Source organism: Sarcophilus harrisii, chromosome 5 (assembly GCF_902635505.1).
Source record: "Sarcophilus harrisii chromosome 5, mSarHar1.11, whole genome shotgun sequence".
Lineage (NCBI taxonomy): Eukaryota > Metazoa > Chordata > Mammalia > Dasyuromorphia > Dasyuridae > Sarcophilus > Sarcophilus harrisii.
In genome coordinates this window covers 116,272,899-116,285,231 of record NC_045430.1, presented here as the reverse complement: position 1 = coordinate 116,285,231, position 12,333 = coordinate 116,272,899, and the positions used below count along the sequence as shown (strand labels likewise).

The window sequence follows — 12,333 nt, the reverse complement described above, 5'->3', positions numbered from 1 at the left end:
GGCCATTTCCAGTGGATGAAGAAGATTAAGTAAGTAACTGGGCCCAGGGTCACATAGCTACTAACTGTCTGAGGCTAGATTTAAACTCAGGTCTTCCCAACTCCAGTCTAGGACTCTATCCATTGGGCTACCTATTGCCCCATTATACTTATAGTCCAATCTCCAAGAAGCTGCAGAATGCTTAGTGGTCATATCTTGCAAAACTTTTTCAATAGGGGCTAAATAGGAGCAACCAACAAGCCTCAAACCCATTGGTGAGTTAGGTAGATGTCCACCCTTAGCATGTGAAGACTTCCATGGCGGAATGGATGAATGAGAACAATTTGTTCCAATAGCCATGAATGCAGTGGAAGCTCTAAGAGCTTAGTCAGGATGCCAAAGTCATCCACTGCATTCCAAGTCATCATCAGTCATCTTGATTTCTTTCTTGCCACTGGACTTTGGTGACTTTGGAAGAGATAGTGAGGCTGATAATATTTAATTCATGTACAAATCAGGACATCACCAGTGATATCAGTGATCCTCTCCAAAACAAGATGAACAGCACAGTGAAGGTCATTAAAGTAATGGGAAAAGTTTTTTTTTTTATTCTTTAGAATCTGTTTTGCTATTTCTTGGTCTCTCATAGCTTTACTGGCTTTCCCTTGTCCAATTCTAATTTTCAAAGAGTTATTTTCATCTTTGAGATGCTGCATCTCCTTTTCTAGTTGATTAACTTTTTTATATAATCTTGTTTTTCTTGGATGGTTTTAATTTTTTTAAGGTTTTTCCTCAATGTTTCTCATTTGATTTTAAAATTCTTTTTTGAGTTCTTTTATAAATTCTCTCTGGGTAGGAAGCCATTTCACTTTACTCTTTGGGGTAGAAGAAGCTCTTTTTACTTAAGTATTCTCTTAATATGAACCCTGGTTTTCTGTTTCTATGGTGGTGTTTTTTCTTCTTTCCTGGTTTATTTATTTATTTTTTTTATTAAGAGGTATTAGTGTAAACACTTCTAATCCCAGAGTGAGTGGATGGTGCCTCTAGTTTCACTAGAGCTCTCCCTTCTGATCTGGAACCCTAAACCAAGAGCTCCTTCCTCCAGTAGATGCCTCCAGCCAACAGAGTCCTTGCCCCACTGCTTTTGTACTTACTCACTGGGTGCTGGTTCCTTTTACCCCAGGGCACTGTCTCAGCAACACAGCTGAGCCTGGGTAATTTTTACCTACTGGGTAATTTTTCCTGATTATCCAAGGTTCCCTCAGTCTTACCCCACAGTTGTCTGGAGGTGAAAGTCTCTGTAGTTCCTGCTGAAGCTCCTGCCACACTCAGCTAGCCCCAGAGCTCCCCACTTGAAGTTTTTGTGGAACTAGCCTAGAGGTGTTTGTAATCTCAGCCTGGAGTCTTTCTTCAGATCTTGGTTGTACCAGAAGGACTCCAGTTCTGCTCCAAGTCTTCCTGATTTTTATCACTCCATGTTTGCCCTGGGGCAAAAATTTGTTCTTTTTGTGGGGGAAATCTGGAGATCTTGAAATTTACCAACCCAATTCACCATCTTCCCAGAATCCTCCCCAGAAGAAACTACTTTTGCTTCAATATCCTTCTCTCAAGATGAACCCTAATCTTCTCTATTTGCAAAGAGACATTCTGTGGTTAGATTCTTTTTTTTTTTTTTTTTTTTTTTTTGCCTGCTCAGATGTTGCCACTAGCCTCAAGTCTTCCTTCAGGTCTCATCTCTGACTGGGAACCAAAATCAAGAACTCTGATCTCCTGTAAGCTCTCATAGGCAGTGGGTCCCAGCCCACTGCTTCTGCCCTCACCAGATTTATTGGTTCTTTCTCATCCAGGGTATCTTGGCTTCACAAGCTGAACTTAGCATCCCTTATCAGTAGAGGTTCCCAATCTTCTGGACTCATAAGCTGAACTTCCTACACTGTCCTGGAGATGAAAATTCCAGTGGTTGGGGTAGAATCCTTCTCCCAATCCTGATAGCCTCAAGGCTCACAACTTCTTTAAGAGGAACTAGCTTGGAGGGGTTTACTAGTTCATAAGAGCCAAACTTCCATCCTGGTATCTTTCTGAAAGTTCTCTGGTCATCCCTGGAGGATTTCTCTCCAACTATCATTTATTTATTTATTTTACCATTCTATGTTCACTCTGAGGAGCTATTTTTGTTCTGTTTATGGGGGAGATAGAATTCTGGAATTTTCTGACTTACCCTGCCATCTTCCCAGAATTCTCTCATTTAAAAAAGTGTTTTGCTCTTAATAGTATTTCTCTCCATTACATGTAAAGATAGTTTTTGATATTCATTTTTGTAAGATTTTTAGCTCCAAATTTTTCTTCCTCCCTTCTCCCTTCCCAAGACAGCTTGTAATCTAATATAGTTTGTACATGTATAATTATGTTAAACATATTTCCACATTAGTCATATTATGGAAGAAGTATCAGAATAATAAAGAAAAGTGATGAGAAATAAAAACCAAAACAAAACAAAAAGAAAGTGAAAATAGCATGTTTCAATCTGCATTCTCCACAGTTCTTTCTCTGGATGTGGATAACATTTTCCACACACATCTTTTGGATTTGTCTTGAATCACTGTATTGCTGAGAAGAGCAAAGTCAATCATAGTTGGTCATCTTATAACTTCACTGTTACTATATGCAATGTTCTCCTAATTGGGTTCACTTCAGCCAGCATCAGTTCATAAAAGTCCAGATTTTTCTGAAATTCATCTGCTCATTTAATTTTTTAACAAAGTTTTTAATTTCACAACACATGCATAGATAGTTTTCAGTATTCACCGTTGCAAAACCTTGTGTTTCAAATTTTTTTTTCTCTTCCCTCCACCTCCTCCCCCAGATGGCAAGTAATCCAATATATGTTAAACATTTGCAGTTCTACTATACATATTTTTACAATTATCATGCTGCATAAGAAAAATCAGATCAAAAAGGAAAAAATGAGAAAAAAAACAAAAAGCAAGCAAACAACAACAAAAAAGTGAAAATACTGTGTGGTGATCCACACTCAGTCCTCACAGTCCTCTCTCTGGGTACAGATGGCTTTCTTCATCACAAGACCATTGGAACTGGCCTGAATCACCTTGCTGTTGAAAAGAGCCTCATCCATCAGAATTGATCATCATATAATTTTGTTGTTACTATGTGCAGTGTTCTCTTAGTTCTACCCGCTTCATTTAGCATCAGTCAGTGTAAGTCTCCCCACACCTTTCTGAAATCATCCTGCCAATCATTTCTTATATAATATTCATATACCATAACTTATTTAGCCATTCTTCAACTGATGGTCATCCACTCAGTTTCTAGTTCTTTTCCACCACAAAAAGGGCTGTTACAAACATTTTTGCACATAGGGATCCTTTTCCTTTTTTTATGATTTCTTTGGGATACAGGCCCAGAAGAGAAACTGCTGGATCAAAGGGGATCCTCATTATTTCTTATACCACAGTAATATTCCATGACATTAATATACCATAACTTGTTCAGCCATTCCACAAACTGATGGCATCCCCATTATTTCTAATTCTTTGCTGAACACAAAAAAGAGCTGCTATAAATGTTCTTGTATATGTAAGTCCTTTTCCCTTTATGATCAAAGGGTCTGAAGACTTTTATAGCTCTTTGGACACAGTTCCAAATTGCTCTCCAGAATGATTAGACCAATTCTCAACTCCACCAACAACACATTAGTATTTTAATTTTTTCCACATCTTCCCAAGATTTATTATTTTACTTTTCTGTCATATTGCCAATCTGATAGGTGTAAACTGGTAGCTCAGAGTTATTTTAATTTCCATTTCTCTATCAATAGTAATTTAGAGCATTTAAGCTTTAATTTTTTCATAAGAATGTTCATATCCTTTGACCATATATCATCAAAAACTCTTTATATCCATTTTACATTTTTATAATGTTCACCATTTCTTACTTGATTATAAATTCCTTCTTTCTCCAAAGATCTGACAGTTAAATTATCTCTTTCTCTCATAATTTGCTTATGGTATCTTTATGTCTAAATCATGTACCCATTTTGACCTTATTTTGGTGTTGGTTTGTGCCTAATTTCAGCCATACTATTTTCTAGTTTTTCTAGTAGATTTTGTCAGATAGTGAGTTATTCATGGAAGCATTTAGAAATATAAAATATCTCCCAAGAACTTCTTGAGCTGCATACTATAAATTTTAATGTCTCATTGTTGTTCTTTTTAATGAAATTATTGTTTCTATGATTTGTTATTCTTTAGGATTAGATTATTTAGTTTCCAACTAATTTTAAGTTTATCTTTTTATAATCCTTTATTATACATGACCTAAAAGGATGTATTTAATATTTCTACCTTTCTGCATTTTATTACAATAAAAATTAAAATTTTTATGCCCTAATACACGGTCAATATTTATGTAGATGCCAAGTACTACTGAGAAAAAGTTTTATTTCTTTCTATCCCCATTCAATTTTTTCCAGAGTTCTATCATACCTAGTTTTTCTAAAATTTTATTCACCTCCTTAACTTCCTTCTAATTTATTTTGTGGTTAGATTTATTTATTTGAGAGGGAGAGGTTGAGACCCCCACTAGTAGAGTTTTACTATTACTTCCTTTAACTCACTTAACTTGTCCTCTAAAAAATGAAACAAAAGAGAACATTGTAATATGCCTAGCAGAACATCAGGTAGGATTCAAAATATATAACAACAAATTACCAGATCAAGAAAGTATTTACATATATATATGTGTGTATGTAGAAGAAATTATACTCACGAATGTCCATTTTTTCTTTACATCCTTGTAAACTGTTCTTTAGTTCTCTGTTGTGCATCTTATTTACTTTTCCTCATTTTCATTCTCCCACCATACCCAAACAAACTACAGTTAGGCAAAGATATATTTATATATACATATATAGATATATACATATATATATACACACTCATTCTTTAGTCTTAGAGACCGTCCCCCACATATACACATCTTTCCTGTCCTTGTTGTCTCTTTAATTAAATTCTGCTCTATAACTTGTTTTGCTATTACTTAACCTCCCCCTACCCATGGATACCTCTCTTGTCTTTTCCCCTTATCCTTCACTTCCCCATCCCCCTATTCCCCTTGCCTTATTTCTATATAGATTTTAGAGGGTTCTATACCCTTCATAGTATATATGTAGTGTTGCCTATTGAACCCATTCCTAATGTGAGTAGGTTTTCAGAACTATGAGCTCTCTTCCCCCTTTAATGCCTCTGTTATTCTTTCTCTGCACCTCATTTGTATAACATCATGACTATTTTTACCTTGACTCTTCCAGTCTTTCTTTTGAGCTATTTATTGTTGAAGTGAATATTAAAACTATAGTATCCATTTTCCCATGTTAAAAAAAAAATTTGTCTATGTTTAATCAATATGCTTATGTAAAGTTCCTCCAAAGTGACCTTTCATACTGACTCTTATATGTTAAATTCAGGTTTGGGTTGATAGAAAATCCTGAAAATCTGCAAGCTCATCAAAATCCATTTTTTCTCATTCAAAATTATAGATACTTTTGCTGGAAATGATATTTTTGGTTGCAGGCCTAGTTCTTTTGCTTATCTGTAGATATGATTCCAGGACCTGCGATCTTTTATTGTAGCTGCTGCTAAGTCTTGTACAATTCTAATTGTAACTGCACCATATTTGAATTGTTTTTTTTTTTTTTTTTCTTGTTTAATGCAAAATTTTCTTTTTGATCTGGGATTTTTTGAAATTTGGCAATAGTATTCCTGTATGAAAGGATCTCTTTGAAATGACCAGTGTTTTTTTTCCCCTATTCCTCCAGGACAATTTTCTTGGATTATTTCCTCCTTATTATGTCAAGATTCTCTTTTTGGTTGCAACTTTCTGGTAGTCCAATTATTATTTTTTCTCTTCACAATCTGTTCTCCAGATCTGTTATTTTTCTTATAAGATGTTTCACATTCCTTTCTATTTTCTCATTCTTTATAATCTGTTTTGTTATTTCTTGATCTCTCATAGCTTCACTGGCTTCCCCTTGCCCAATTATAATTTTCAAAAAAACTTAAGGAACTAATAATATTTTAATCTTCAAGACTCTGTATCTCCTTTTCTGGTTGCTTAACTTTCCCCCCCATAAGTTTCTTGTTTTTGTTTTTGGATAGTTTTTATTTTTTATTTTCAGTTTTTTAAGTTTTCCCTCAATGTCTTTCATTTAATTTTAAAATTCTTTTTTGATTTCTTCTATAGATTCCCTCTGGGCAGGGAACCATTTCACCTTATTCTTTTGGGGTAGAAGCTTTTTTTAAACTAAAGCAAACCCCAGTCTTACCTGCTCCCATAATATGTTTCAATGGTGGGGTGCTATTATTTCACCAGAGAGGCCTCCAAGATTCTGTCCTGAGTGAGACCTATTTCTTTTCTCTCTACCTTCTTTCAGTAATATCATCAATTTGTATTGACTGTCTGAATAACATATTTAGGTTTAATTCCTCTCCAGACTTCCAGTTCCTCATCACCAACTGCTACTTTTATGTCTTGAATTGGATGGACCAAAGATATCTTAAAATCAACATAAAAATAAAATTATTCTACTCTAGCTCTTACTTCTTTAAATTTTCTAGTTCCTGTTGAGAGCACTTTTGGGATCACAGAGACTAGAACTTTAGCAACATTTTGGACTTTTCTATCTCCCTAATTTGCTATTTCCTATCAATTGCCAACTCGTTGCTGTTGTTTTCTTCAGCTTCCATAATTTCTCTCATATCTATCCCCTTCTTTGCTTTCACATGACCATTGCTTTATTTCAATTTTTCTTCACTCTCACATGTTGCAGTAATATTTTAATTGGATCTCCAACATTCTGACTACATCACTCTCCTGTTCACTGACAATATTTTTATCCTTCTTAAGAATGGTTCTCTATTGTTTCTAGGATAAATCAAATACTCTTTGCTTTGGCCGTTAAAGATCTTCATAGTCTGGCTCCCACTAGCTCATTTTGTATTTTTCTCTTGCACTATCTTTCAGCACTAGCTTTCCCTCGACTATGAATTCCACATCTCACCTATTTATATTGTATAGATTATATGCATACCAGAAATGTATTCCCTATTGTCCTCTTTCAGAATTCTTCCTCTTTTTCAAGATTTGGTTGAAGCAAAAATGGGTACGATGGGAAATATGCTGAATTTGTAATCAAGAGAAACAAAGGCTTTTCTGTTTCATGAGGGATTACAAAATCTCAGAATCAGAAGGGATCTTAGAGGTTGCTTAATCCTACCTACATCTAATTAGAAATCTGTACTTATCAAGTGTCATGGAGTCTTTACTTGATAACTCTCAATGAGAGTGGGTCTACTATTTCCTGAAGTAGTACATTCTATGTGATGACATCTTGAATTGTTAGAATTTTTTTTTTTTTTTTATGTTGAACTGAAATCCAGTTCCTTGCAATTTCCACTGCTCCTCATTCTACTCTCTTTGGCCAAACAATACAAATCTAATACATCTCTACTTGACAATCTTTCATATACTTGAAGACAGTTAACATAATCTTGCTTCAATCTTTCCTTCTTCAAGTTAAACATTTTCAATAACTTCAACTGAGCGATCTTATGCTATGAACCAGTTTGCTTGCCCTCCTGCTCCCCCTTTTGTGTATGTACTTAAATTTATCAGTGGCCTCTCAAAGCTACTGTCACACTGAAACCTAAATATGGGATTCTAGATGGAGACTAACCAGGGTTGAATACAGCAGGACTATCACCTTTCCTCTTTGGATGTTATGCTTCTGTTAATATAATCTGAAATCATGTTGGGTTAACATCACACTATTGTCACATAATTACCTTAAATTCCACTGAATCACTCTGCTTTTCCAGATGTTGTTACTCCAAATGGCCTGAACATTAAGAAATTTTCAGCTGTGCATGAGTTTCAAAATTTGCATGCTTTGTACAAGTCCAGGATCCAGGATTTTGTTCGTGGTCATTTCTATGGGTATGTATTTGGAAACAGGATAAAAATTCTTTGAACTAGAAGAAGCCATAGAAATCATTTAGTTCAATCTGCTCACTTTTTTTTTGATTTGATTATTTTTTTATTAATTTTTAATTAAATTTTTTAATTTTCAAAACATATACATTGATAACTTTTCAACACTGACCTTTGCAAAACCTTGTGTTCCAAATTTTTCCTTTCTCCCCCCACCCTTCCCCTAGATGGCAAATAATCCAATATATGTTAAATATGTTAAAATATATATGTTAAATACAATATACGCATATGTACTTATACAGTTATCATGCTGCACAAGAAAAATCAGATCAAAATTAAAAAATAAGAAAGGAAACAAAACGCAAGCAAACAACAACAAAAAGAGTAAAAATGCTATGTTATGATTCACACTCAGTTCCCACAGTCCTCTCTCTCTGGGTGCTGATGGCTCACTTCAACAAAAAGCATTAGAACTGGACTCAAACATCTCATTTCAATCTGCTCACTTTACAGATTAAGAAACTGATGTATCTAGTTCTCACAGGTAGCAAATGGCGGAGCTAAGATTTGAACTCAGGTCTTCAAACTCCAAGTGTTAATACTTTCCCTATTGTACCAGTGTGCTTTCTGTAATTCAAATCAGCACATGAACTTTAATAGGTATCTAGCACACAGAAAACAGGATCATAACCATAGATGAAAAATCAGAGTTCCACACTTTCCCACTAATCTATTCTTTTTTAATCCACATAGGATACATTTCATTTGGTCTAGAGCCATGATTTCATGGCTCTAAGGAGTTCCTGGTTAGAAAATTCCTTCTACCAATACAGATAGTCAATTGTTCTTCAACTTAAAGTCTTAGAAAGTTGTCTAGGAAATTGAGTTAAAAGCACCAAAGACACAAACTATGTATTAGAGGGAAGACTTGAAGGAAAGTCATACACATAAACTGATGACTAACTTACTGTAAACTACTGAGTTATAGGCAATATATTTATAGAAAACTATTTAATCCAACACTAGTTGGTATAAATTTCAATTCTGGATCTCCAAGACCCCCCCAAAAAAAGAAAGAAAAGAAAATTCAACAAAAAGGGTCTCCTTTGCTTTTTCTATTATTTGTAAAATAAATAGATGTTAAATGGATCTCTTAATGAATTCCATTGTAAAGTAGGGATTTTTTATCCTTCTGCCACAATACCCTTCCTAATCATAGTAGAGTATTTATGAATGAAAAAACAACTTGTATTTAACAGAATTAAATCACTGTCAAATCCCCTGGGATTCATTTTAAAAGTTTTTGACTGAACTCTTTGTACTCCAACATTAATAATTCAGAAAAAAAATGTGCCAAGAGACTTCTATTAGGGTGACAAATCTTTCTGAAAGATACTAAGAATCTCAAATGAAATTATAATAGAAATGGATACTAGTTAGGTCATTTCCTAGCTCCATATAAATATATTTTATTATTTTGTTTCATTTCAGTCATCTTGATTTTGACCTTGAAAAGACTTTATTCCTTTTCATTGCGGGGAGATATGAATTTTCAAACAAAGGAGCTGATATCTTCTTAGAAGCTTTATCCAGACTAAACTTCCTCTTACGGGTAAGAAAGTTCTGGGTTCTGAGATATGGCACAGTACTTATGGGTAACACTATCTGTTCTTCTAGATGAATAGAGTGACTACCAATAGAGTTTTCATGAAAATTCAAAAATTATTCAACTAGGAGAATCATATTTTAATTCTGATTCTACATTTCAGGTTATTTATTAAGAAGGTCACATTATCTATTTGAATATTTACCTTCATTGAAAAAATTCTTGCTTGTACTTGACGGATATTCTTCAAAGTTATATTGAGTCATATTTAGGACAAGCATATTCTAAAGGAAGCCTGTCCCAATTGTCTTTAATTCTAGTGCCTTCCCTCATAATGTTGATAATTTTCTATTATTCCTGTGTACCACTTATTTGTAGTTTCTTGCATGTTGTCTTCCCCTTTAAACTGTGAGCTCTTTGGAGTCAGTGCTTATCTTTTGTTTTTCTTTATATTCCCATTGCTTAGCACAGTGCCAAGTACAGAGTTGCTGTTCAGTCATTTCAGTCACATCCATTTCTTCATGACCTTATTTAAAGTTTTCTTGGCAAATATCCTGGAGTGGTTTTCCATTTCCTTCTCCAGTTTATTTTACAGATAAAAAAACAAAACAGAAGCAAATAGGATTAAGTGACTTGTTTAGGATTACATAGCTAGTAAGGATCTCAGGCCAGATTTGAACTTAGAAAAATGTGTCTTTCTAACTTCAATCCAGGCACTCTATCCATTGGGCCACCTAATTGCCTGCCTGTACATAGTATGCACTTAACAAATGATTATTAGGTTATTGGCTGGCATGTAAAGTTTCTGTACTAAACACAACTACAAAACATGCAACCAATAAAACCAAGTATAGAAAGTTAAAACACATCAAAATCCTATATATCTTGAATCTTTTAAAGTCATATCAAATTTGTTTCTCAATATATCCTTTTCCCTTTCTCACCTGGGGAACCATCCTGTGGCAAATCTATTCTATCCTCACTGCCTACAAACATATTCAGGCCTTAACTCTTAAAATATTTTTACTCAATGCTGTCATACCCTCAAATTCTTAACCTATTTGTCTCATCCTTTTAATGACCAAAATACTAGATATTCTAAGTCTGATGACTTTTTTTTTTTAGTTTTTAGTTCTTATTTTTCTTAGTTTTTATCATTTTAACATCTGTAGTTTTCATTATCACTGACCACTTTATTTCCATCTGAATACTTTCTGCATCCTTTAAAAAAAAATGACGAAGGAAATAGATGTTGAGATTAAAGATCTGAATGAGGAAATGTTCAGTGGGCCTGGGAAGAAAATAATCAAGAACAAAGGTTGAAAGAATGGGTAAAAAGTCTAAGTTTGAAGTGTAGAGAAGGGAAAGTGATAGAACTCTCAATTTTCTCAATAAAATGATTACTTGAATCACTCAGAGGAAAATGGGTTGGTGTGGCATTGATGACTTGAGAAAGAAGAAATATTGAACAATCAATGAAAAGGATGTAGTAAAGATTAAATCACGGAAAAATAAAAAAGGTTGCCATTTATCAATCATGATTTAATTGAGATTTTTTTAAAAAAGTAAATTTGTAGTGGACCTTCTCAGTACAGTAGTGGGATTTTTTTCTAGAAGTGTTCAGTAGCTCATGAGCTGAAGTGAAGATAATGGATGGTGAAGATAATGGATGATGAGGTGTTCCAGGGAAGAGAATTTTGTAGGGAAGGAATAATGGAAGGAGAAAGTGGGGGAGGAATTCAAGGGTAGAAGATGACTTGACTTTTTGTTGATAGCATCAAGACCATGAAGAGAGAAAAGTGATGTCAGACTAAAGATAATAGACTGAAAGAACAGAAAAGATTTGGAGATCACATTAGGGATAAGTGAGAGATGCAGGAAAGATGAGACAGAGGGAGAAATTGAAGAACAGGAAATTATGATCAGAAAAGGAGAATCAAGATCATGAAGATAGAATAGTTTGGGATGATGGTGAATTCTAACGTGCTCAGTCAAATGAGTGATTGAGGTAGAATTGAGATATAGGTTATGATAGTTGAGGAGGCTGATTAACTAGAAGACTAAGACGAGCTAAAAGATAGAAACGTAAGTATTTAAATCTCCAAATGTGAGAGGGTAAATAAATGAAAACAGTATTCCAAGCATATTTGAATAGGAAGGGAAGCCTACCTGAAAGCTCATGGATGATTTTATCATGAGGAAATGGACAAGGTAATACAGATGGATCATACCAGACATAGGACTGGGAATTTTAGTGCAGAGGAAGCAATACGTTGACTTCCTTTATTTTAGTTTTTGGCACATGATAGGAAAAAAAACTTGCACCTGAAACTGCAACAAGGGATGAGGTGTATTCTGGAGAAAACTTTCTTTTTGTGAATCCAGGAAGCAATAAAAAGCTAGAGAATGCAAGAAGAGATGTATGATAATGGAGAATTTGTTAATGATAAGGAGTTGTATCAGACAGCACAATAAAAAGGGAGAGCAAAGGAGAATAGTACCCAGGGAGAAATAGGAATGAGCCATATTGGTGAAAATTGGGAGAGAAAAGGTGACACAAAAGGATTTTTTTTTTTTTTTTTTGCTTTGTGACTGAATTTTAGGAATAGTATCAAGAAGTGAGTTTGCTAACAATAAGACAAGAGAAGCACCAGTTGATAAAGATACTTAATTGATTAAAGCAGAGTATATTGTGGAGGTTCAACTAATATTGAAGCTATAAAAATTGATAATGTTCTAAT

General features: G+C 34.3%; 1 protein-coding gene across 1 annotated transcript in view; it reads left to right on the top strand.

Annotated features, from left to right (window-relative positions):
* Positions 1–12,333, top strand: part of GYS2 (glycogen synthase 2) — a 68,931-nt gene that overhangs the window by 33,160 nt on the left and 23,438 nt on the right. Inside the window, exons 7-8 of the mRNA XM_031938431.1 lie at positions 7,872–7,989; positions 9,478–9,598. Coding sequence (XP_031794291.1) covers positions 7,872–7,989; positions 9,478–9,598 — 239 coding nt within the window. The remainder of the gene's footprint in view (positions 1–7,871; positions 7,990–9,477; positions 9,599–12,333) is intronic.